Genomic DNA, 24,701 nt, shown 5'->3' with positions numbered 1-24,701 from the left:
GCACAAGCTCTTTGAGAAGCTGTTGGCAGAGGAAGGGAGAGCCCCAGGTGATCTCCAATGGCTCCCATGTCCAAAGCTGGATCTTTCTCCTTGCCAAACTGCTCAGCCTCCTCTTCTTCTCCTCCAGGTTTGGTATCCAACCCCTCAGCCCTTTTCCTGACAGTCCCAGCCTCTGTTGTGGCAGCAGGGTGCTCAATGATGGCCATAACCATCTTTTCCCACTGGCCTTGTGCAGAGATCAAAGCAGCCCAGGCCTCATCTCAAGATTCCTTGGTCCTCTGTGTTTTATGGTCAACTCATAATGAGAATGTGGGAAACCCGGTAAAACCCTGGGAAGTCTCATGTGTTTCCCAGCTAGATGGATCCTGCTGAAGGACCATGCCCGTGGCTGCAGGTCCGTGTCCAAGCAGCCAGCCTTGATTTCATAAATAGATAAAACCATGAAGCCTGTTTGAATCCCTACAGTAGCCCTGGGCCATACAGGAGCATGTGCTGCCTTGTGAGCATGTGAGCATCCTTGTCCTTCGGTGTGACAGCATGGCCTGTGCCACACACAGTTTAATTATTTTAATCCTCTATGAATTAATGTGACTTTTGAAAAGTCTGTTCTGCTGTTGAATAGACAATTCAACTCTTTCAGGCAGGTACAGAGTTTATAGGAGAGAGAGGAATACTCAAAACTGGGGTAAAACTGCCACTGGGCAGTGTTATGGGTACATGTAGGCTCATGACGAATGCTATAAAAGATCTGGATCTGGGTATTTTCAGAAGGGCAGCTTATGATCCAGTGTAATGCTATATTAATAGACGGCGAGAATGCAGAGCTGTGACAGAGATTGACAGCTTTTGGCAGTAGAATTTGTACTTAGGTATCTAAATGTATCCCTTGAAATTCCAGTTTAGTCAACCAGACAAACCTGGGCTGACGTGCTGAAAATTGGCACCCTCTTAACATCAGCCTCATGTTTTCACCCTTGTGTTTCTTTTATGATTCTGAGCTAAAGCGGTCAAGGCTTGGGGACAAGCTGTGTTCTCACATGTCCATCAAATCTGGACATGCCCCTCCAGAACCAGGAGCTGGTTTTCTAATTGCAGTGGATTTGCTGCTGTTGGAGTTGTAGTCACAATTAAGGAACCCAGTTTAATCACTTGAATAAGTGGAGGTAATGTGAATACTCTACTTAATTCGGTGTGGTACCCAGACCATGAGGAATGTGGGGACCACTTACTGTGTGCAGTTGACAACTTCTTGCTTGAGAGTCACTTAGCTTGTGAGTTTGGCTCTTTTACCCATGCCAAGTCTCATTGGCTTTATAGCTTTTAGGTATGTTATTAGCTCTTCACTTGAAAAACCACCCCAGACACTATGGCAGGACCAAAGCTTCATTCATTCTGATGTCTCCTGCTGTCTCTCTGCATCTCGGTGCTTGTGGATGCTTCCCCAGAAAGCCTGTGTGCCTTTCAGAGCACCCATAAACCATTTACAATATTATCTAATTATTATAGCTTAATTTATCAAATTCTTCAAAATCATGTGGTTGCCTCCAACAATTAGTGGTGTCCCTCATCGCGCAGTGATTCAGCTGAACAGAATCGGCTCCAGGCAAGCAGAAAGAGCGGGTGTAGATGGAGGGTGGGAATGTGCAAGGACCAGAGAGCAGGGCTGGTCCGAGGGTGTGAGCGTGAACTGCCCAGGGGCAGAGCTTGGTTTGCTTTAACTGAAGTTATTTTAGCTGGTTTAGCTCTAGAAAAGCAACTTGTGTGCTGAACTTTTTATTTCACTTTAATTAAGTTGATTCTTCACTCGGCTAAAGCAAGACGTGTGTTTAAAGTGAAATCAAAGTGTACTAAGCTTTGTATACACCAAAGAGTTTTAGTTATTTTTTATGTCAGATCTTTGGCAGCAGAGGCATGGCTTTCTCGAGGAGGCCAGCTCCGTGTGCGTGCATAGAGAGCAGGAGTGGTGGGGCAGGGCGTCCCTGCTCTCACGAGAAGCTGTAAAACACTGGTACAGGCTCAATCCGCAGCTGGAATGGCTGGGAAAGTGAGAAGACACTGAAAAAGGCTATGAGAAGGCAGATGTGTCTGTCTGAGTATTGAATGAGCCATCCACATAGCTCATGGTTAACCTAAAGTGGTAAAGGGAAGCAATGAGGGTACTGGTTTGCCCATGGGTGACACTTGGCTGCCCAGGAGTGGCACTAGGATGCCCAAGGGCTGTTTGCCCAAAGGATCAAGTTGCCAGCATTAGGTTGGACAGAGTTGGCACTGGATTGCCCAGGGGTGGCCCCATGTTGCCCATCAGGAGCACTGCATTGCCCAATGGCTGCATCAGGTTGCCATAGCGGCTGCAGGGAGTTGGCCTGGGTAGAACCTCGTTGCTGAGCACCCTGTGCCCATGGCAACGTTCCCCTGGTTCTGTATCACTGACACCAGGGATGCTGCAGTGCCTGGTAGTGCTGCCACCGAGCCTGACAGCACAGCAGGGAGCAGCAGCCCCGGACACCCCCAAACCCCAGAGTGCACCCCACACCCAGGCAGCTACGGGTGAGCGTCTGCTTTAACTGGGACTAAAAAGCAGGTATTTCTCTTAATCCTTCCCCAGTATCTCTTATATCATCTGAATGTACCCAAACTAGGTGGTCGGTGGCTCCCAATGTGTGCCTGTGTTCAGGGGTGGTAGGAAGTGGGATGGCTTATCCGAGGGGATGCAGGGGTGTTTATTTCAGCTTTAAATGGAGGGAAAAGTAACTCCAGTCCATTCCCAAGGCTTTTTCCTCCCTTTCTTAAACGTGTGTCTGTCAGTACCTGAAAAGAAACAACTTATTTGCAGGGGTGGGAGCCAGGGACGCCATCTCCCACTCTCTGAGTGCCGTTTCTCAGGTATAAATAAGCGGCATGGAGCTCGGGCAAGCGCAGTGGTTTATCCCTAGCAGGGACAAAAGGGCCGAAGGGACTGGTTTGTGGGAACAGGCACACACAGTGGTTTTTGTTGGACCTGAGCACAGACATTTCGTCCTCGGTTCTGCCAAACTGGCTCAGAGGGTCGTGTTTGTGAAAGTTTCTTTGCTAAATGTGAGGGTGTGAGTTTCCCGCTGCAGATCCCACAGCCTCTTTGGCCAGGCTGGATCCGGGGGTGAGACTCAGTGCCTGCAGCTATGCTGCTCTCAAGTCAGGTACTGGGGCAGCCCATGCCAACATGGCCAAAATTGGGCAAGGCTTGAGAATACAGTCCTCAAAGTTCAATGATTTCCCAGCTGTAAGCTGTGCACTTTTCCCCTCTGACTCATCCCTATTTTTCTCCAATTTGCCCTAGCTAAAGGAGTTATTCTCCTGTATTTGCCATTTGTTTGTTTAATAGCTGCATTTTGAGACACTTCATCTGACTGCATCAAAGCTTTACAGGCACTGATGACATAAGAAGTCTCTTAGGTCACCTCTAGATGTTAGAAAATGTGCAGTTTAATGAGTTGTGTGGTCTGCTCATCGCCTGGTGTAAATGGGAATGGCTCCAAGAAAGTCAATGAGCTGTGAGTATCTGGCATTAGAGGGTTACATTGGTGTACAGCAACAGCAGCTCACAGGCAGAGCCTGCCTGGCTCTGTGTGTCTCCTCCCATCTACTGCCTTTTAAGCTTTCCAGGAGGCAAGAGTGAGTCCTTGGTCCTGCCCTTGTGCAGAAAGAGGCATTCTTTGTTGCAGAGGTAACTGAAATGAAAGAAACTCTCTTTCTTGAGGGTTTTGTGATTTTAAAATCAGCTCGCCTACAGATGCAAAGTGCTAAGGGTAGACCAGGAGGAGCAATTAAACCTCTAGTCATGTGATTGCTTTGTTCCAAAATAAAAGTGAGTTTATGTCATGCAAGCATCCCACTTCTAAAGGATTAAAGTTGATCTCATCCTATAACAAGCAGGATTTAGCACGTGTCAAACCCCACTCCCACCCAGGGATCTTGTAGCACACCAGTGTCCTGATCTTAGCAGGAGAATACATCCTTGCAACATAGCAGCTGGCTGCAAGAGCCACAGGGACTTGTTCTACCAGTGGGTGATACCTGTAACCACACAAGAGCTTCATACCAAGCACAACATACCCTCCTCAGATTAGGTGTGTTAGGTACATTTGGTGGCCCTCTACATTCTATTTCTGATTATAATTGACTGATAACCTGTATCTGGAAAGAGCAATAAGCACCCACAGTGCTGTATGCAGTTACTGGTAGCAAAATCTTCTTGTGTGGTCATTCCTCCTAGGGTTACTGCAAGGCTGGCGTTTATGAGCCGCTCTGAAAAGACTGTGGGATATTTCCTTTCCAAGTGCATTTATTTTACATCAGGTGAGCCACAGACGTTTTTCTTCCTTTGCAAGCCAAGAGATGGCTGTTCTTTTTAGATTGAAATACATGGCGGGGTTCAAATTTGGGGTATAGCCTTGTAAAGCTCAGGTCACCTGCAGCCTTCTCACTCGAGCATTTAATGCAAGTGAAGATAGAGATGATGAGGATGGAGTCCCTCACACGCAAATTGTGCTGTGTTGGTTGCAGCTGTGTGTTCAAAGCTATCAGGGCTGGTAATGGAACTTTTAAAGAGAAAATTGTATCTGGAGTACTATAAGATCAGCAGATACACTGGCCAAAAGAAACAAATGAACAGCCCAGAATCAGCAACTACAGTTACACTGGATTGACAGATTTAAGGAAGATGAAGGCATAATATCTGTCACTCTCCTTAGCAGCTATGATTTGTTTCTCTCCGCATTTCAAGACCTGATGCTAGATACTAACAACAAAGTCAAATCCTTATGTATACAAATGCTTGGGATTCTGTCAGAAGGGATTTGCTTTCAAGAGTTGTAGGCCTGTGCAGGCGACGTGTGGGTGCTGTGTGCATCGCTGTTTGTATTATAAGTTGCATATGCTGCTGTAAGAAGTAACCCAATTGCAGGAGCTTACTGAGTGAGGTTGTCATCTTCTGTCTCCTTTGTGCAGGACACATACCTGAATAGCAGAGCAGTGTTCAAGAATGGAGTTGGTTGGCTCTCCCTTAACTGCAACGCATGCCCATCCAAGATCAACACCTAACAAGTTTCTGCCTGCCATAAGCACCATGGCTTCAAGCTATAAGAACCGTTTTCCTTACTATCCTTTGCCTCAGACCTTCAGCCTCCCCTGGATGCCCAGAAGCTACTATAAAACAGCTGCCATCAACCCAACTTTGGCTCCCTTTTCCAAATGTGCCGAGGGGATAACCCCTGGCAAGACACTGCCTTTTGTTTGCAACAGAACAGACCTCTTCACCCGCTACACCCCTGAGGACTGGTACAAGTCCAACATGACCAACTACAAAGAGTCGGAGACTTCCCGGCAGAACGCAGAGCGCCTGAGAGATGATACCTGCCGCATGATTCAGGATAAACATCAGCAGACAATGAAAACCCAAGGAGAGAGTACCAAAAACCTGGGAGTACGTGTCAATGATATAGGATTTTGGAAGTCTGAGCTCTGCCATGAGCTGGATGAGATGATCAAAGAGACCAGTGCGCTCACAGATGTGAAGAAACGACTGGAGAGAGCCTTGGCTGAGACAGAGGCCCCTCTCCAGGTAAGCACCTTGTCCAATGTGCTGCAAGCTGTAGCCTCCTGCTGAAACATCTGCAGCTATTCAAATGTCTGATTAAGTTTCATTACAGCTCTGTAACATCTAGAAAGTTTTTATTAAGAGACCATTAGTTAAGTTCGCAATAAACAAATCCCTTGCCATCTGCTGCATCCCCGCTCAGCACATGCTGAGCACATCAGAACAGTATTTGCTTAACCAAATATTTTTATAAGCAGTATATCCAAAACCCTGGTTTGAGAGACAAAAGCCCATGTCCTACTATGAAACTCTGGTGAGGTCAGCATCAAGCCTGACACAGGTCCCTCCATTCAGCAGTGGTTGCACCAGCGACACGTGTGCTCCCTCATATTGATTTAATGCTGATGTTGCAGCTCGGCTGCTCGTTGTCAGCTAAATTATCTCCCCTGGGTACGTTTTATCCCATGCTGTCATCTCTGTGTCCACCCATAATCTCTTTTCTTACATTATTTGACATGGGGACCACCCCTGTAGGGAACCCCTGCACTGATGGCATGTCCCCAACAGGTTGCTCGGGAGTGCTTGCTTCACCGGGAGAAGAGGATGGGCATTGACCTAGTCCATGACGAGGTGGAGAAACAGCTCTTCAGAGTAAGTTTGGCAACACAGATCATGTGTTAAAGTTATTTTTACCTAAACTACTCTAAATAGCCCTGTTGCCTGGCTGGCTCCTTAATGCTGGTGAGGTGCTAAAACTCTTCAGACCCCCAAAATCCATTGGGCTGGGGCCGTGTTCCCCCATGCAGCAGCATGAACATGCAGGGTAGGTAAGGCTTGCCCTTACAGAGGAAAGGATAGCTGAAAACCAGCTGGGTTTTTGTGTAGCCTATTGGGGTCCTCTGTCCCTCTTCAGGGAATTTATGAGACTATCCTGCCTTTTAGAGCCCTGCCAGCACAGGATCTATATGTATCCGTATCACACACATATGATGTATGTCTATATCTATATCTCACACATATATCTATATATATTTAACACACATGCACACACAGATATGGAGACGACAGTGTGTGCCCGACAGCTTGTCTGGTTTTGCCAACTATATTAGTTGCTCTAATAAAAGATATTACATCTACCCCCAGCTTAGCTCAGCTTTGCTCAGAGCAGTGTGGCTGCAGTAGGACTATGTGTGCTCAGGCAATGGATTTTATAGAGATCATAAAAACGTGCACTCCTGCCTGCCTTTATATAGTCTGCTTTAAATTATGAATAAAAAGCAAACATGCTGAGAGCTGGCACAGAAGATGGGATCCTAATGCAGGGTACAGTGAAATACAATCACCGCAAAGGCAGCACGAAACTGGGAAGGAAATTGCGGCCCCTGGGACTGTGGAGCCACTGCTCCATTAGAAGATCTTTTCTTATGAGTCAGGCTCTAACAAATTAAAAGATTAAATTAAAGGTCATGAGATTTTAGGAAAATAATCAAAGCTGGTATCTCCATAATGGCATTTTGGGGTTTAAGTGTTTGGGATGCATTTAGACTGCACTTTTCAGCTAGCTAATGCAGACAGGAGGACTTAAAAATTCCTGGGTTTGGAACAGTAATCATCTGCCTCTGAAAGCTGAGGCTTCTTAAATACATAGATTTATTCTGACTTCAAGTGGGCTGAGAGCAACACATGCCTTCCTCCAGCGGAGCTCAGTGCTGCTTAGAAGTGACTGGGGATTTACACCAAAGTCTCCTCTTGTCCCATACAGATGGGATTTCTCATGGGGAGGAAAACATTTTGGGAGCAAAAAAGGCAGATTGGGGATGGGGATGTGTAGGGCTGTTGGTCCAGGAAACCACTGTGCTTGTTCCTATCGAGTCAGGATCTGTCCCTGTCTCCCTATAGTGGAACTAACCAGCACTTGTCATAGATGTCAAGATGAAAAACCACTTGGCAACCCACCCTGAAAGCAAATTGAGAGGCCATGGCTGTGGCCACAGCAGCACCCTGTCCCCTCCCAGTTGCTGTGCACAGGCTCGGCTGCACAAGTGGGTGCGCTGGGGTTGGGGAAGCACTTTCTCCACTCCCTGCCTGTCTGCTATGGACAGAAAGACAAGCAGGCAAGTTCTTGCTGTGTGTGAGGTTGAGAGGTGTGAGGGGATGAGTGTGGCTAGGAGGACTGAGCATGGACACTGATGGGGTCACGCTTTGCCTTTGCCCAGGAAGTCGACATCATCAAGTCCTGCCAGGAGAGGATGCAGCAGCACCTGGATAAGGCGAAAGCCCAGCTCATGTAAGGAGGAGCTCCTTATCTCATCAGCTGCAGGGCTGTAATGTGCACCCCCAGCAGACCCCTACCTCTACCCACACCCTGCAGGCTTGAAACCCTGCGGGCTCCATGGGAAGCTGGCAGTGATGCTTGTGGGAGCACATAGCTGCCCAGACAGGAGCTGCAGGGAAGCAGGATGCGAAGGAAACCATTCCACCCAAGCTTCCCCACTGATGGCTGGTGTTTGTGTGTTGAAGGTCCAACAGGGGAGCCCAGCACGACCTGGAGAGGGACCTGGCCAACAAGCAGTCAGCTCACCGCATTGATGACAAGTGCTACCACCTGAGGAACACCTCCGATGGGATCAGCTACTACCGAGGGGTGGAGCGAGTTGATGCCACGTGAGTGCACGTGGGTGTTGAGCACTGAGGGGCATGGTGCCCCTCCCTGGCAGGGAGCTGGTTTCCACCAGACCACTATAAAGGCATGTGTCTATGTGTGGCACATCCATCCCGCCTGGAGACACCCGCCTCAGAGGGGCCCTTTCTCCCCACTCACCATAAAGGGAGAACAACTCTCTGCTTTCAGCTGGATGCTGAACATCCCGCAGGCAAAAGCAAGTCAAATATCCCATCGAAAGCAAGTCCCACCTAATTAAACATTATATCAGGGTTCAGAGACCAGCTGGAAAAATGAATTCAGCCCAGCACCTCTGCACAGCTCATTAAGTTAATGCATATTTCAAATATGTGTCAGTGCTTGCCTGAGTGCTTCTCATTGACGTAAAGTCAGCGGGGTTCACCCCTGCATGGAGAGGGCCTGGCAGGGAGCCGAAATGACACAGGAGATAAAGAAATAGAGAGCACGGTCCTGGGATAGAGTTCAGCTGCTCTTGGGTGCCAGGAATTTGGCTTTGGCTCTGCAGTAAATGAATGATGACCTCAACCAGCACTCACAGAGATATGCCCTAAGTGGCAAAGGGCTGAGGGAATAACTCTACTGCTCACACAGATGCATGCAGTTTATGTGGGGCATAGATTGATTCAGTTTTTCTAATGTTTGAATAATTATTCACAGTGAAGCTCAGACATATTTAGATGGGCAAATAAATTGCAAAGGATTGATGCTAAAATTCAGAGGAGGGTAAAATGTGCCGAGAATCAGCATGTTTTAAATGGAGCTTATGTGGTATTTAAGTCTTTTGTTGACCTTGTTCTGGACTATTGCACAGGCGTGAGCTTCATCCTGAATGCACAGACAGGGAATGGAATATTATCTAATGCTCATTCAGTTTAGTGTGAAACCGAGATGAGTTATGAGCAAAACGAATTGACTGCGTGTTGTTGTGTAGCTGGGAATCACTTGGCACTTAAATGCCTCGAATATGTAAATATGAGGCCTGATTAAAATCTCTCTTTCTTTCTGGGAAAATGTTTTGTTTGAGCTTTCATAAGTAACACAGCTGTCCTCGTGAGCATGTCATCATTTGATAAGCATTACTGAACAAATAGTGCCCAGATGTTTCACTTTCATCTGGTCAAATTAAGAGCGTAGATTTAATCTACATTTAACCACACTGCTCCTTGGCAGGGTCCATGGCAGGGTCCACGACAAGGTCCATGCCTGCCCATGGGCTCACCAGGGCTTCTCCTTTCCCCTCCCAGGATCACGGTGCCGGAGACATGGGCCAAGTTCACAGACACCAACATCTTCCGCTCCCAGAATGACCGGGCAGCCTCTGCCAAGCTGCGGGACAACATCGAGACCCTGCTGGCAGTGACGGCTGATGAGATGTGGAGCCAGTTCAACACAGTCAACGTCGCGTTCACCAACCGCATCTCTGAGACAGCCGATGCCAAGAGCAAGATTCAGACTCACCTGGCCAAGGTAGCCTGAACTCCTCCCTTTCGGTGTGACACCATCACTTCTAGAGATGCTGCTTGCGTCTCCTGGTAGCTATTTCAGCCTGTGGGGGGTTTGCAGGCTTGCTTCTCCTCCAAGGACATGCTTTCAGTCTCAGCACTCTGAGTTTGCTGCATGGTTATCCATGTGTTTCCTACATTGCTCTGCCAAGCAGAGGAAGCGGAGATCCGTGATGGGCACCTGGCTCGAGCCAGTGGGTCTCATGGAAAGCTTCCTGTAAAGCAGTCAACACACTATTGATTAACCGAGCAGAGACTGGGCTTGGAGCGCTGTGGACTGATGCCACAGCCTGAAATGAGGATCCATTAAAAACTTTCCCTCTGTTAGTTGCTATTGATGGATGATCAGTTCCTGCAAGCAGTAATTTTGGGAAGCTGGTAATTCAATAGATCCATCACTATTCCAAAACCTCCTCTGATGTGACAGCAACAGCAATGAATGGCTTTTCCTGAAGAGAAATCTCTTCTGGATCTGTGCCTTGATGTGTGGCAGAGTGACAATGGCCTGAGCCTGGGGTTTGCTTATTGAACGTGGTTTTTTTCTGCAGACAGGAGAAAAGGGAAATTATTTTGTCACTTGAGACTGTTATTTTTAATTTATGCATGTGTTTGTTTTCCACTCCAGACTCTGCAGGAAATCTTCCAGCTTGAGATGAACATAGCAGCTATCCGCAAAGCCATTCGGGACAAAGGACCTCCATTAAAAGTGGCTCAGACCCGGCTGGATGAGCGCACATGGAGACCAAACATGGAGCTGTGCCGGGACCCTCCCCAGCTCCGGTAAGGGGTCCCTGAGGAGTTGGTGGTGGTAGCACTCAGGAGCATCACTGGGTGACAAAGTTAATGTTATTTATTTTCCTTTCCTTCTATAAATGCATTGATACAATCAAAAGCAATGAGCAGGTATCCCAGCCTTTGGGTGCAGCCACAGAGGCTGTACACCATGGCCAGATCCAGCCTGATGTCACCTAATCAGGGCTGAGTTTTTCCCACTTGAGTAAATGTCATCTTCTCTCCTGCCTGCTTCCCAGTGGCTGAATGTGCTCAGTTTTGAAGGATAAGCCCTTTATTCTCCATTAGGCTCATGCTGGCAGCACTTAGCTCCTTCCTTTTGGGTAACTGCAAGAAAGGGTGCACCATATGGAGATATAAGCACTAAGGGCTGTCCTCCCCTTCCCTGGGGACACTGGAAATCCTTTCCAGGACATAGGGAGCTCTTTGGGATTGCACCCCAAGGGGCTGTGGAGAAACGGGCTTCTCTGAGTGCCCAGCAGCACCCCCTGTGAGGGACCCCAAACCTCATCTCTTCTGGAGCCCTCTGGGCATGACTTCACGGAAAGCCGCTTTTCAAAAGCCATTTAAACCCAGCCCTGGAGCCTGTTGAGCATCTCACCATTGTATTATCCATCCTCCACTTGTTTCATATTCACTTTTAGCCTCTCCCATCTGTCCTACTTTGCTGTGTGTGCACTCATAGGTGCAGGGAGGACCCTCGAACAGGGAAATCCAGGAGGGTGAACCAACAAACCTCTAAAACCAAACAGGAAACCACATCCACTCATCCCTCTTCTTGGCGGCAGGAGCTGCTCTGGGAGACACGGCTGTGCATTGCTAAAGACAGAGCAAACCATGCCTCCCCATAGAGGTCCAGAGAAGCTCTGCTCTCAGCTTTCCCATGCATCAGGCAAAAATGGGGGGTCAGAGTCAGTCTGAACAGGCTGAAGGAGGAAACCCTGTGCCCAAGGGGCCTATTAGCAACAGCATGGTGGAAACCACCCCTGTGACAGGACCGTTAATGGGATTTCTTGCCTGTCTTCCAGCCTTGTCAACGAGGTCTATGAACTTGATGAGACAATTCAGAACCTTCAGCAGCGGCTGAGTGACGCTGAGGACGCGCTGCAAACACTGGTTCGCGCCAAGTCAGTGCTGGAGCATGACCTGGCTGTCAAAGCCAACTCGCTCTTCATTGACCAGGAGAAGTGCATGGGGATGCGCAAGACCTTTCCCAGCACTCCACGCCTGGTGGGTTACGTTTAGGCTGGGCTGTGCCAAACTCACAGTACCTGCTGCAGGAGATATTCCCAGTTTTGCTAGGATGCATTCCCAGTTCTGCCAAGATGCTTCCAAAATACACTATTAAACTTTCACTTCCTGATGACAGCCCTGAGTAGAAATTAAACTATCACTTGGTGTGTTCCATGGTCTGCCAGGATTATTTCTTTTTCCTTTGTTTTTTTCTCTTTCCACTGCCAGAAAGTATCAGAAAATATCCTTCATGCAACGAAGAGTAAATCCACCCATGGGGATTCATTCCTACCCTTTCAAGTCTGTGATTTTAGGAGAAAAACTTTGATGCCTTCCTCCTTTTGAGTCTGTCTGATATGGGAAAAACACAAGGGGAAGTAAAGTTACTTGTCAGAGTAATTAACTGTTGACATCCATAATGTATTTTTAATGGTGCAGAGTTGCAGTATGTTCTGTTCCTAAACAGAAGAATTTGCATTTTAAGCTTATTTCTAATGATAATTTAATGATAATTTTCTCACTTAAATCAAAAGAATCTTAACAATTGAAAGATCTTAATTAAATTAAAAGAAAATTTAAATGTCATCTAAAATATTAGTGCTGGGGTCTTCAAATGAGGAAGCACTTTCAACCAGCTAACTGAAGAAACTGCTGCGGGTTTAATTTGGGTGAGTATGGATTGGTTCCTAATGTAACCTCTTGCATGTAGTTTGTTGGTGGAAGCACCAAAGCACTTTGAAGATAAAGAAATGCATTGGTCCTTAAGCCAGCCACTCCGACTGCCATGGTACCTGCTGTCTTGTTGCAAATCAGACCTATTCTACCAAGTCTTTGAACTTACAGAGGGGTAAGTCTTCAATCCATCTGAGATTCAGCATGAAATTCACTTTGCAAATTGTCTCCTTAGACTCATGTGTCACTTAGACACTCTTGAATCTTTAAACCAAAGCAGAGTTGAGCTCAGCCTAAAGCCTTCAAGCACCAATAATCCCAAAGGAGCAGAAGCTCAAGCCCCTTCTTCTCCCTCAGGAATCCAGGGCATGGACCTCCTGGCCCAGCATGGGGGCTCTTGGGAGCTGAGAGCATCTTCCCTTGTCTCGCATCCCCATATGACTCCATCTCCCAGCACAGCTCTGGTCAGACCTACCTGGTCTCCTGCTCTCCCAGGGTGAGGTGTAACCTGCACCGAGGCCCTGCCCCAGCCTCAGCATCTTGCGAGGGTCTCCCTCCACAGCAGCAGCCCTAAACAGGAAGCAATTGTCTTTTTAACCTTTTTTTTACTAGCACTTCTCTCTCATGGAGACTAAAAATAGATTTCCCTTACTTTGTGTGTATCTTGGAGCCAGAGCCCCTCGGACACAGCAGCTACCCTTTCCAGACAGAACATAAAACCATAAGCAGGGAAAACTGTCCAGCTCATCACACCTTCTCTTTCTCCACTTATCTCCCTCCCCAAAATAAGCCTTTGGCATGCTGAACTCATTGGGACTAGCAGTATTTGTTAGCATCCTTCTGGCCTTTGTGCTGCTACTCTCCCTGTGCTCCTTTACTGATGACTTTCACAAACCCTGGTGATTTGGCTGTGCTGCTGTTTTGAAGCCCTGCTCCAGATGGCTGGTTTTCAGGCAGAACTGTTTTCTTACTTGAGAGATGGGTCCTGCACATTTGTCCCCAGCCGAGCGCTGGGAAGTGGAGGCACACACAGACCCTTTCTGCAAGGCTCATGCTTTGAGCAAAGTCCTGGCATCAGCGACAGCTTCACATTCGTTTCACTTCCACCTTCACTTTTGTGTCACATAAAATATCTGAGTTCCGTTTTTTTATGAGGGCACGCCAGTAATAGTCAGCAGCCAAAGACTCTTCTCCAGTTTTGCTTCCAAAGCACCCCAAACACTCATCTTTCCCAGTAGCCTAACTCCTTTAAGGCTTTCTCCTAATTGACATAATTTATGTGGTGTCGCAATTACCCAACTGTTATCTTGTCGTCCTACCCTCTCTTTACACAATATTGGCACTGCATTTCTTTCATCCATTTGAGCCTTGATCAGAGGAATTTCAGTTGCAGCTTCTCTCATTTCTTTCACAAATACTTCCTGCTTTCCTGCAGCAGATTTCCCAGACATTAGAGAATTCCCTGGTCCCTCTGGGGTTTCATTCTCTCCACGCCAGTTTTCCATAAGTCGACAGTATTGATGTTACTTCTTCTGGTAACTGATACTCTAAAATCCACTCCCCATGCACTTTGATTGTCTAATTCTACATGTGCTTCAGTTTGTGTCGTCTTTTTCCCCTCTTGCAGTGTGTCCTGGGCACATCCCATGACAGGAGCCAGCCCTGCCATGGAACTCCTGTAAAATGGGTCTCTTGGGAGAGGGATTTGTGGGAAATTTCGATAGACACGTGGCTTGTGGCAGGCTCTCCTTCTCATGCATGGATTTGCCTCCCATGACAGAGCTGTTTGGTTCAATCACTGCAGGGTTGGTTTTGGGGTTGCAGGTGAGCAGCCCCTATGGTTGATGTATACCAGGGACATTAAACAACTGTCCTGTCCTGGCTTCCTGCTTCTGATGCACAAGATGCTTTTGTACTATTACATGATTTGCTTTCACAGATCACTTCTAAGTAGAACCCCGTCTGCCTCAGCTGCCTTTCTGCACTGATGTGACGTTTCCTTTCAACATTTCCTTTCTTTTAAATGCCTTCAGGTTGAAGAATGCTGCGCCTGCTTTTATTGGTTTATTGCTGCCTTTATCAGCCAAGTTGCTGAGAAAGTTAGTTTGTGGAAATTCCTTTGCATCCCACAGCCATATTCCCACCCTCCTGCACCATCCCAATAAACCCTGCAGGGCCAGGTTTGTAAACTAATTGATTACTGACTGGAGGAAAGGAAATAAATGAATAAAGCCAGGACAGCATTGTTTCATCCATGTCAGTCCAGGATCCAGCTGAACAGTCAAGGCTAGCCTATCAAGAAGTTATCCAGAAAGGAGGTTGGGTGATTGTGTTGACTAAGAAAAGAAAAACTATTGAATGTCCTGGAGGACTCTGTTATGAATGTGGGTGAAATGAAAGCTTGCCAAAAACCCATGTTAATGATATATTTTGTAACTAATGCAGATTATTATGCTCAAGGGAGAGAGAATTCCCAAAACAGCATCAGCAGTCAGGGAAAGAAAACCCCAAACTCATGGTTATTATGGAACAAAAATAAAAAGAAAAAAGGGAGAAAACTTCGGCAAAATGCTAAGAGGAAAAAAAAATAAGGAAAATAGGATCATAGAAATGCCTGTGCTGGCTCAGACCAAAGTCCAGCAAGCGCCGGATTCAGCCTGTAACAGATCCAACAGGAGACGCTTAGATAAAAGCGCCAGGACAAGGCAAGCACTCTGTGATACTTTCCCAGTCCACTTTCCCAGCTTCCAGCAATTAGTATCTCGAGGACTTCCTGAGCTGACATGGCTGTCCTTGAGTTTAATATCCCCCCATGGATTTGTTTCACATGGTCTTGATCCAGTTGTTCTTCGAGCCCTTGCAGACTTGCAGCACCACTGTGTCCTTCCGCAGGGAGCTGCTGGGGATGGAGCACCGTCACCCTCAGAGCATCAGTGGTCACTGTTGGGACCATGGAGGAGGCTGAAAAAGGGACCAGTCTGGAACTGCTGAAGCCAAAGTGTAAAACTCAATAGCTTGGGCATAAAGGTGGCTCAAAGCTGGTTTAGATTTGTAGGTTCAACACCAGAGCTCACAGAAGGTTGGGTTCTTCTATATGCTGTCAGCATGCAGAAGATGAGCACAAATCACAGTGACGGAAAGCATCTGGCTGTGTTCTGACTCTGTGTTCAGAGTCAAGTCCCAGTTGGGAAACTCAGTTGGTTTCTCTGGGGTTTTGGAGTCAGTGGGTAAATTTTGGTTTCATTGAAGCTGGTGGGATTTTCTCCAGTGATTTCAGCCTGACTCTATCAGTGATGACAACTGGCTTGGAGTTGAAAGCAAAAAGTTGGATGACGTTGGGTTTTGGGCATGAATGCAGACAGGACGAAAATGTTTCATAAATTTCTCTTGGTGGAAAACAAATGTCAGGAAAAGGAAGTAAATGTCTCCAAGATGTATTAGACCTCTTGTTTTAGAAGTTTGCTCAATATAAATGCCTCCCCTCCTGCTTTTTTTCTGCTTGGAAATGGCTTTTCAGATAACCATTCCAGCAGCTCTATCAGGAAAGGTAAAACCCACACTCTCTCAGTGCATTTTGATCTAAACAGTGGAGAAAAGGCTCATTCCCCTTGCAATGGCACCTCTTCCTTAGGCACAGCAGCTGCCTCCTGCCTAGCTGAGACCCAGCTCAGTGCACGTCCCTCTATGTGCTGGGGAAAGGGCAAGACCCTGGCAGCCCTCTGAGCCCTGCACTTGCTGCCAGCAGGGGCTGTGTTCTCAAGCTGGAGAGAGCCCTTCGACTGGAAATACTTATTTAGACAGTTATTTCTCTCTGTGTATGTGTATTTATATATACATGGATGTTTGTTGTTGAGGGGGCACTATAAGTTCTCCATAAAATGCGAGTCAATCCTTATCTTGCTCTCCTTCTTTCTCTAATGACACAGTTGTTTGAAAACAGGATTCCACCCCCCCCCCCCCATTATCCATTATGAGCTGCGGGCTCACTGATGACAGTGCAGATTTCTGCCCCTTCCCCTTTGCATTTAGATCCTAATGGTCTTAATCACTAGTGTAGGGAAGAGGAAGTGAGTCCCTAAAATTGTGATGACAAAGCAAAATCTTGGGGTTAAACAAGTCCATCCCCAAAGAGATATACAGGGAAAATCTTGCCTTTTTATGTAGCTTGAAAATGCTGAAGAGTCACCTGGGCTGGAGAGTGGAATGGTTGGTGTCCATGTATGCTGGACCGATGGCAGAGCCCATGATGCCACAGCCACAGATAAATGAGACCTAGACCCTTTTCAGCAGTCCTCAAAGACCATCACTGTCCTTTAAAGTGATATAAACCCCACTTTCCCTGCTGAATTCTCATTATTTCATTCTAGAAATTCAAGCTGAAGTATTGTAAATTTTAATTGATCCCATGGAATAGTCTCAAAGTGAGAAATCCATGTTTTTACCCAGTGTTTGTACAAGCCATCGATCTTACACTATTCCCAGCACAGGCTGTGGCCAACCTGGTTTGTATGCAAAGCATTTTTCGGATGTATTGTGGCGCCTGCTTTTATTTAGGCAGTGATGACCATTACCAGCCATGCTCAGATGGACATGGAGCGGGGGCAGCTTTTGAGCTCCTCAATGGGCAGCGCTGTGTGATGCTCTGGCCATGCTGGGTCAGGTACTGATGCTGTCTCTCCAGTAGTTCCTCAAAGACTTTGCTGTGAACATCCTCACTTTCTCACCTCATGGCTTGGACAGTGGCCATCGAGCACGTCCAGTTGATGGGAGGCACAGAGAGGAGCTTCATGTGAACTCACCATGCTCCCTGGCACAGCACAGACCCCATCACATGCTCAGCACATGTTTTTCCAAAGCCCTGCTCTGTTTGGACGATGCACCTTTCCACGAAGGAAGATGTCTGAGTAGCACGGGAGTGATGTGCTCTTCTCTCTGGGCTTCCTTCACTGTTTCTAGTCCACAACTCTCAGCCAAACCAGGCTTTATTACTCGCAGGCTACTTTTTTCCTGATTTAAGTTTCAGATCTTTCTCCTGTGCTTAAAAAGCTGCTTTGGGTACAGTTTTCAGGACTGGAGCCGAGGTGGCTTTGCTGCCCCATATTCACAGAGGAGCTTGGGTGCAGTATGGACCCCCCAGCTCCCAGCTGCTTTTCACCACTGTGCATCTCCCTGCTGTGCTTTCGGGGAATGGGTAAGGTAATTTATCTAGGGACACAGCAACTGAGATCTTGGACTTATAAACCCACATCAGAAGCCAGTCTGTAATGGCAGGCTAGATTGCAGTCCTTGGGGACAAGCCCCTTCTCCCTCCTTGTCTGCGCAGCCCCGATCGTGGTGGCTCCTTCTGCTCTGAGCACAGCACAGGCGCTCAACCCACAGAGGCAAGACAGCCCAAAATAGCCTCATTAGAGAGGAATGTACTGATGTTGGTCCAGATGTTTTAGTCCTCTGGAGCTTGCAGTCACGGATGGCACTGGCTCCCGTCGGCGTGTGCAGTGTCACAGGGTGATGCAGGGAGGTGGTAGCAGCAGGGAAATGGGTGGGTGTTTTTCAGAGGGGAGGGCGAATTGCATCCTTTGGAGCCAGGCTGGGCACGAGGCAGAGCTGGTGCTGCTAGAGCACCATTTGGCATCGTGGTGGGGCATGCAGGCATGTACTGAAACAAGGGCTTGAGCACAGTGTGAGGCTGGGGACCTTGTTTCAGCCACTGGCCCATCCCCTCCCAACCCCAGGGTGCTCTGAACATCCACTTGCTGGCTAATGCGTGTGATGGGACCACTTACGCAAGCGCGGAGGAGCCAAGCCAGAGCCCGTGCTGCAGGGAACAGGCTCTGCTTGCCAGGAGGAAGGAGCCAAGCACGCTCCTCTCCCTTTTTTCTCCCAAGATTTAGTTTCAGTGGCTGGATGCCGAATCCTCTCGTCTCTGCAGCAAAGCAGGACTGGTTTTGAGCTGGTGTGTCAAGAGGCGAGAGGTGATGGGAAGGTTGGTGGTGGTGCTCAGGACTCCCAGGAGCGTTCAACTCTCCTACGGGGACTGCTGGGGGAGGTTTATTTCAACAGATCAGCTGTGATTGAGGAATGAGTGAAGGCTTCTGTACTGAGTGCAGCCACCCCTTCCTCCCCATTTTGGAAGATCTCACCCTCCATTTAGCAAAAAGTCGCTCAGTTCCTTTCAGGTGCTAAAAAACTCCAGCCCAAGAGCTCCTGCGCATTGCCATTGCAGGAGCAAATCAAAAAGGTGTCAGTTCCCTGGACACAGCTGCACTGTGTGAACAGAGATTATGTTCCCCCCGACTTCATTCCCCAAATCCTGTCCCACGGATCCCTGACCAGGGTCTCACAGACCTTCCGCAGCCTCACACCTCGGGGGGGCCGCCCCGGGACACGCAGGGACCCCTCCACGGCCACGCGTGGCCGCTCCGGAAAGCGGAGCGGGGCAGAGCCGCTGCCCGGCCGTTCTCGCCCTACTCGTTCCACGGGTGGGCTGAGCAGCAGGGGCTCCCCACGCCGGGGATTCCTCGCTAGGTGTCGTGGTGGGGAAGAAGAGGGGAGCAGCCACGCCGGGGGTGTCCCCCCCTTCATAACCTCCCCGCTGCGCGATGGGAGTGGCCGTGCGTGTGTGCGGGGGATGGCGACGGGTCGCTCAGTACCTCCCAGCAGTGTCCCGGGCTCGACGGGCCGGGCCGGGCGCTGCCTCTGTTATAGGAGGAGCAGCGGGCGCGGCGCTGGGCCCGCCCCGTCTCGCAGACGCAAGCGGGGCGGTGGCCCCGGTTAAAGGGGAAACTTGACAGCGCCGCCGCCCGCTCCGCTTCGCTCCGCGCCCGCTGCCCAGCGCCGCTCGGCTCCGCCGCGACGTGAGTACGGGCCGCGCTGCTCCGCTCCGGTAGCCGGGCTGGTTGGGGGGGGGGGTCCGGAGAGATCCTCTGGGGTGCACAGAGGAGAGGGACGGGGGGAGCCCTCTCGCTTCGGGAGTCCGCTGGGGAGAGGGGTGAGGACAGCCCCCCCTTCCCTCTTCTCCAACGGTCCCGAGGGGAGATGGGCTGGGAAAGTCCCCCCCTTTCCTTTGGGGAGAGGGCCTAAGAGGCCGGGAGTGCCGAGGGGAGATGGGCCAAGGACATCCCCCGGATAAGAGGGGCCGAGGTAGCCCCGACGGGTGAAATGGGGCGAGGTGGATGTGCCCCCCCCCCCCCCATTATTCTCCTCCCTGGGGCTCGCCAGGGCAGATGAGCTGGGGAAAGCCTCCCCTGGGGAGAGGGTCGGGCAGAGTCACCCCCGGTGGTCCTATGGGTGGGTGGGCAAGGGAACCCCGCTCCCGGCGGAGCTGGGCTGAGATGCGCCGAGGTAGACCCCTCCCATGGGGGTGCCGAGGAGCACACCCCGCCTTGGGGGAGAGGGATAGGAGCCTCCTTGGGGAAACACCCCGCCCCTGAGGGTCCCTAAGGGAGACGGGCCGGGGAAGCCCCTCTCGGTGATAGGGCTTGGGGGACCCCTTGGGGGTATCCGGGAGTGGGGCTGGGCAGAAGGAGCTGGGCGCTGCCCAGGCATCCCCCGGAGCCGGGCCGGCTCCCGCCGTCGGCGGAGCGCCTCCTGCCGCCCCCCGGGGCCGGGCTCCGCACAGACACACACACACTCAGCATCGTTCCTCTGCCCCTCCAGTTCTGTCCCCCAACACCGCCAAGATGCTGCTTTTGCTGCTGGGGATCATCGTGCTCCACGTCACCCTGCTGGTGCTCCTCTTCGTCTCCACCATCGTTAGTGTAAGTACGGACTTTACTCTGGCACTGGGGTACTGACAAAGCAGGGAGTGGCTGGCAGGGGCATGGCATGGCGTGGCAAGATCAGAAAGTGTTATTTTCATTTGTGGGTTGTTTTACAACTGGTTTTTAGCAGGAAACCTTTACTTGCTGCTTGCTGTTCTCACTAACAGTGGGATTTTGGAGCATTTATGCTGTCAGGTGTAACTGTGGGACCTTGGTTGTGCTCAGGGCACCCATGTTAGTTGAGAGGAGAGCGCTCTTGAAGCCCATCTCCTCATCATCCCCGCTCAGGAGCAGCTTTGGAGCACCCAAAATGTGCTCCATGGGGGTGATGCTGCGCTCCCCTTCTGTACAGGCACTCCACCTGCTAACAGGCTTCAGATGCAGGACCGGTGCCCCCAGTCTGAGCAATAATACCCTTTGAAACAGGGCTAATTTGGGCACTGGCTCCTCAGCACCACTGGGTTTGCCCCCCAGCTCCGCTCCTTTGGGGCTGTGAATTAGGCACAGCCTCTGCCTCTTAACCCATATGGGCTCCTGCTGGCGATTTTCAAGGCTTAAGCTTTGCATGAGTGAAAGATTGAGGGCTGGATGCTGCACAGAGAGCTCCCGGCACTGTTCTGGGTCTAGAGCCCAGTTACCACGTCATCTAGTTAGAAAGGGGATTGACTTGGTCTTAAGACAGCAGTTTTGTGGAGCTGGTGAGTTCCAGACTTGCCTCACCAGGTCCTTTTTTCCCCTGTATTTTATTTTCCCTTCTTTCCCGTTGGGGTGGTGCTAACAGCAGTAGGAGCCGTTACAAGAATCTTCCAAGCCATTGGAAATCACGTGGAAGCATTCAAATAACCCGGCCAGGCTTCGGGCAAGGACGGCAGAGGGGAGGGAAGGCAGAGGGGAGGGAAGTGCATGTTCCCCGCGGGACTTGGTCCATGTTTAAAGAGAATAAAGAGCTTCTGTGTTAGCACCGTTGAGGCGAAAGCAGCTAAAAGCAAATATCAGGATGTACTTTCCAAACCTCTTTCTAAAGAAGAGCATGTGCCTGGAAGTGCCTGGCCAGGCACACACGTGCTGGTGTTGAAGCCCGGGGGGGTCCTGCTGCCTCCTGCCCCAGCCCTGCTCATAGGGCTGTGTCTCTCTTGCAGCAATGGCTGGTGAGTGACGAGCACACGGCAGACCTCTGGCAGAACTGCACCTCCGGTACCGTCTTCCGCTGCCTGACATCGTCCACAAACGGTGAGTGCTCCCTGGTAATCAGGGGTGTTGCTGCCTGTTGCATTATTCTCCTCCCCAGACACGGAATCAAGGGGGATTTGCCTGTGCAGGTTTGTTGTGAGTCCCTCTTGCTTTTCTCTGCACCCTCCTGAAGTTGTTCCCTCCCACCCCTTTCCTTGCCTCCTCTGCTCTGTTCCTAGATGGAGGGGCAGGGCTCCACCATGCTCCTGGTGGGGGGACCGAGGGTGGCTCCCCCCAGCCTTATCAGTCCCTGAAGTTGCGATGGGGCTTGGCGTGGGTACCGGATCCAGTGCCCATCACTTTGCCCTGCAGCCCTCAAGCTGTGGGGCAGCCCCTGGAAGCACTGTGGCAGGGTGGAGGTAACTCAAGCTCTTTTCCTGTTATTAGCCCGTATTGACTGCATTTGGATGTACAAACATCTTTGGAGCAGGGCTTGCTGGGTGCCCATCGCCCTGCTGGGAGCAGAGGGGCCATTTTCAGCATGCTTTCCTGTTGCTCTGGTTGTGATGATGTTTTAAAGATGGACTTGGTGCCCCATGGACAGCCTGTCTCTGGAGGACAGCCTGTCCCCCTATCTAGAACTAGCTGCCCTGCTTTTGGCTGCTGTGACCTGCTGAGTTTTTTGGCACAATCCTTACCCTGTGGGTTGCTGTCACATACTATGTGTTAGATGTGCTGAGTGCTCAAGCCCTTCATCCCGTTGCTGAAAGAGCCCCTATGGCACCTGCACATCTGGAGTGGCTGAACAGCCACCTCTGGACCAAGCTGGGTGAAGGCTGATGTGACATCACCCATCAAGCTGTTTGCTGAGGTCAGCAGGGGAGGGGTGCTTGCTAAGACACTGTGACACAGAGTTTCCAGGGCACTCAGTGGCACCAGTAACAAGAAATCTGTGCTCAGGGAGTCAGACAAGCCCGTGCCTCAGTTTCCCCAGGAGACAGGGCTAGCGCCAGTGGTGTCATGTCCATTTGTTTTCAGTTAGCCTGGGTTTGGCTTTCCTATGGATCAGATTCTCCCAGTGTAACCCCCAGTGAAACCCGCTGTGAATCACACGCCTGTCACTGGGAGCACAGTCACACTATGCCGGAAACATGGTCCTGGCGCAGGAGCAAACCGATGCCACGTGGTCTTGGCAAGGAGGGAATGGTCACACTGAGAGCGCTAAATGCTGACAGAGGGTCTAGCAGCCATGGGAGACTGTTGGAGGCTTTTGGAGTTTTATGTCACCCTCATTCCCAGCCTGTTGGGAGCAAAACACCCCGCGCAGGGAGGTGGATGCTGGTGCTCACTCTCCCTCTTCCCTGCGCTGTGAGCAGTGCTGTGTTTCCCTGCTGGGGCCCAGGCTTTGGTTTTCGGTGGGAGCAAAGCTTCCGCTGCGGGTCTCTGCTGACGCCTGGTGGTGTCCAGGCTGGCCAGAAGCTGGCTGGATCCCATCCCAACCGAGGAGCCTTCTGGAGCCATGTCCTTCATCAGCAGTTGCTGGCTATCTGCAGCGTAGGCAGGCTGCTTCACAGCCATTCATGTGTGCACAAAATCTGCTGACCTTGCGCTTTGGAATAAAAGGCAGTGATTGCACCCCAGAGTCCCAGAGCTGAGGGCTCTAAAGCCTCCCCAGATCTTTGGCTTTTCAAACCTGCACCGTTTTTTCTGGGTGTTTACAGGATGCTCTGTGTCCAGGAGATGTCAGTGTCAACACGTGGTTGGGATGGTTTCCTCCATGTCTGACTGTCCTGCTGGGTGTTGCAAGTCTGTATTCACATGATTCCAGAAGCTCCTCAAAGAGGGGCTTCCCTCTGGATCCTTTCCAGCAGTGATTTCTTATCGTTAAGGGGATTATAGTCAAAATGACCCTGCTGAAAATGCAGTAGAGCAGCTGAGTTTGGTTGATAAGGTGCTGCTTGTTGAGTGGAGGCACGTTGTGCTCAAGTCTTAGAGCTCTCTGACAGTTCTGATTCCTGTGAAGGCTCTGCTCTGGCATCAGAAGGGGGTTTTGCTTGGGCAAAAGCTTGTGCCCCATCCACCTCATGGCAGAGGTGTGGGAGCAGTGCTGCTGATGACCAGTCTCCATGTGGTGGGACTCTGGGTGCAGAATCCAGAGCTCACGGGTGCTGTAGGAACACAGAATCGAAAGCTATTTCCTAGGCTTGTGCAGGGCCTTTACAATCTGTTTGTAAAAGCAGAGCAGAAATGCCAAGCAGCATCTCTTCCAGTGGATCCCACCACCTTCCCTCCTCATGCCCATGTCTGACCCTCTTACTCCCACCACTCCTGTGCTGCCAATCTGCTGCAGTCAGGCAGTATTTGGAGCAATAGCAAGGACATGGGGCAAGGATGCTGTGGCAGAGCCACTTCCAAGGCTCACGCTTGTCCCCTGCCTCATCCTTATTTTGCTCTTTGCTGGGAATATGCTTACTTTCAGAAACATGAAACATCCTATACCAGATCCCACAAACCGTTCTCATTTAAATCTCATTCTAAACACAGGCTGTGTTTTGCTACACTAGGTTGTAGAAAGCAGTAGGAATTTGTTCCTCTGTGCTGGAGCCAAGGACGGTACTTAACGGTTAAACACAGAGTGCCAAGGTCCGCTGTGGGCTAAGAGCAAGAAATCCTCCTTGGGGAGTTTTGGCAGAACTTAGTCTTTACATAGAGGCATTTTTTCTTCTGGCCATTGCAGTGGCTGCTGTAGTGCAGTTATTTCTTCCTCTCTTTTTGAAGCGGAGTGGTGCTTGGAATATGTGGAATTTGGTAGGGCTGGGCCTTCTGTGTTCGGGATGCATAGAGGCTTTGGGGGGTTTGTGGTGCTGTGATGCTCCCCTTGGTCTCAGCACGGTGAGGATGGGTGGGTTTGTGGTGCTGTGATGGTCCTTGTGGTCTCAGCACGGTGAGGATGGATGAGTTTGTGGTGCTGTGGTGCTCCCCTTGGTCTCAGCACAATGAGGATGATGGATGGATGGATTCCTCTTGCTCTACTGCCACAGAGGGATCCCTTTGTTGAGATGACCATCATGTGGATGCCCAACGAGAAGCTGAAGTGGCTAGAAGCAGGTCCCAGTGTTAAACACAAGATTTGCTTGTAGTTAACACTGGGGCAGGTTTGGGATTGTGCTTCTAACCTTACTGCTTATCCCATGGGGATGGAATAAGCAGCAAAACAACCCAAGGGTTGACTACAGGAATGCCAGACCGCGGATTCCCGGGACATTAGCTGACCTTGGGTACAGGGTGGAGCCAGCCTCGGTGTCGGCTGAGCT

At 50.0% G+C, this 24,701-nt stretch overlaps 1 protein-coding gene across 3 annotated transcripts in view; it reads left to right on the top strand.

The window, feature by feature from the left end:
* TEKT3 (tektin 3) overlaps positions 1-24,701 on the top strand; it is a 112,094-nt gene that overhangs the window by 75,511 nt on the left and 11,882 nt on the right. Inside the window, exons 2-11 of one of the 3 annotated variants that reach the window (XM_030505808.1) lie at positions 4,253-4,335; positions 4,987-5,599; positions 6,143-6,226; positions 7,792-7,862; positions 8,096-8,239; positions 9,503-9,725; positions 10,386-10,540; positions 11,581-11,782; positions 20,114-20,214; positions 21,357-21,447. In XM_030505808.1, the coding sequence (XP_030361668.1) occupies positions 5,021-5,599; positions 6,143-6,226; positions 7,792-7,862; positions 8,096-8,239; positions 9,503-9,725; positions 10,386-10,540; positions 11,581-11,782; positions 20,114-20,214; positions 21,357-21,369 (1,572 nt within the window). In that variant the 5' untranslated portion in view covers positions 4,253-4,335; positions 4,987-5,020 and the 3' untranslated portion in view covers positions 21,370-21,447. Of the gene's footprint in view, positions 1-2,492; positions 2,582-4,252; positions 4,336-4,986; positions 5,600-6,142; positions 6,227-7,791; positions 7,863-8,095; positions 8,240-9,502; positions 9,726-10,385; positions 10,541-11,580; positions 11,783-20,113; positions 20,215-21,356; positions 21,448-24,701 lie in introns of those variants that run through there. The other 2 variants (XM_030505809.1, XM_030505807.1) reach the window with 2 other exon arrangements.

The sequence above is a fragment of the Strigops habroptila genome, chromosome 14 (genome assembly GCF_004027225.2).
Source record: "Strigops habroptila isolate Jane chromosome 14, bStrHab1.2.pri, whole genome shotgun sequence".
NCBI lineage: Eukaryota > Metazoa > Chordata > Aves > Psittaciformes > Psittacidae > Strigops > Strigops habroptila.
The sequence above is the reverse complement of the archived record's forward strand: the minus strand, read 5'-3'. Positions and strand labels throughout refer to the sequence as shown.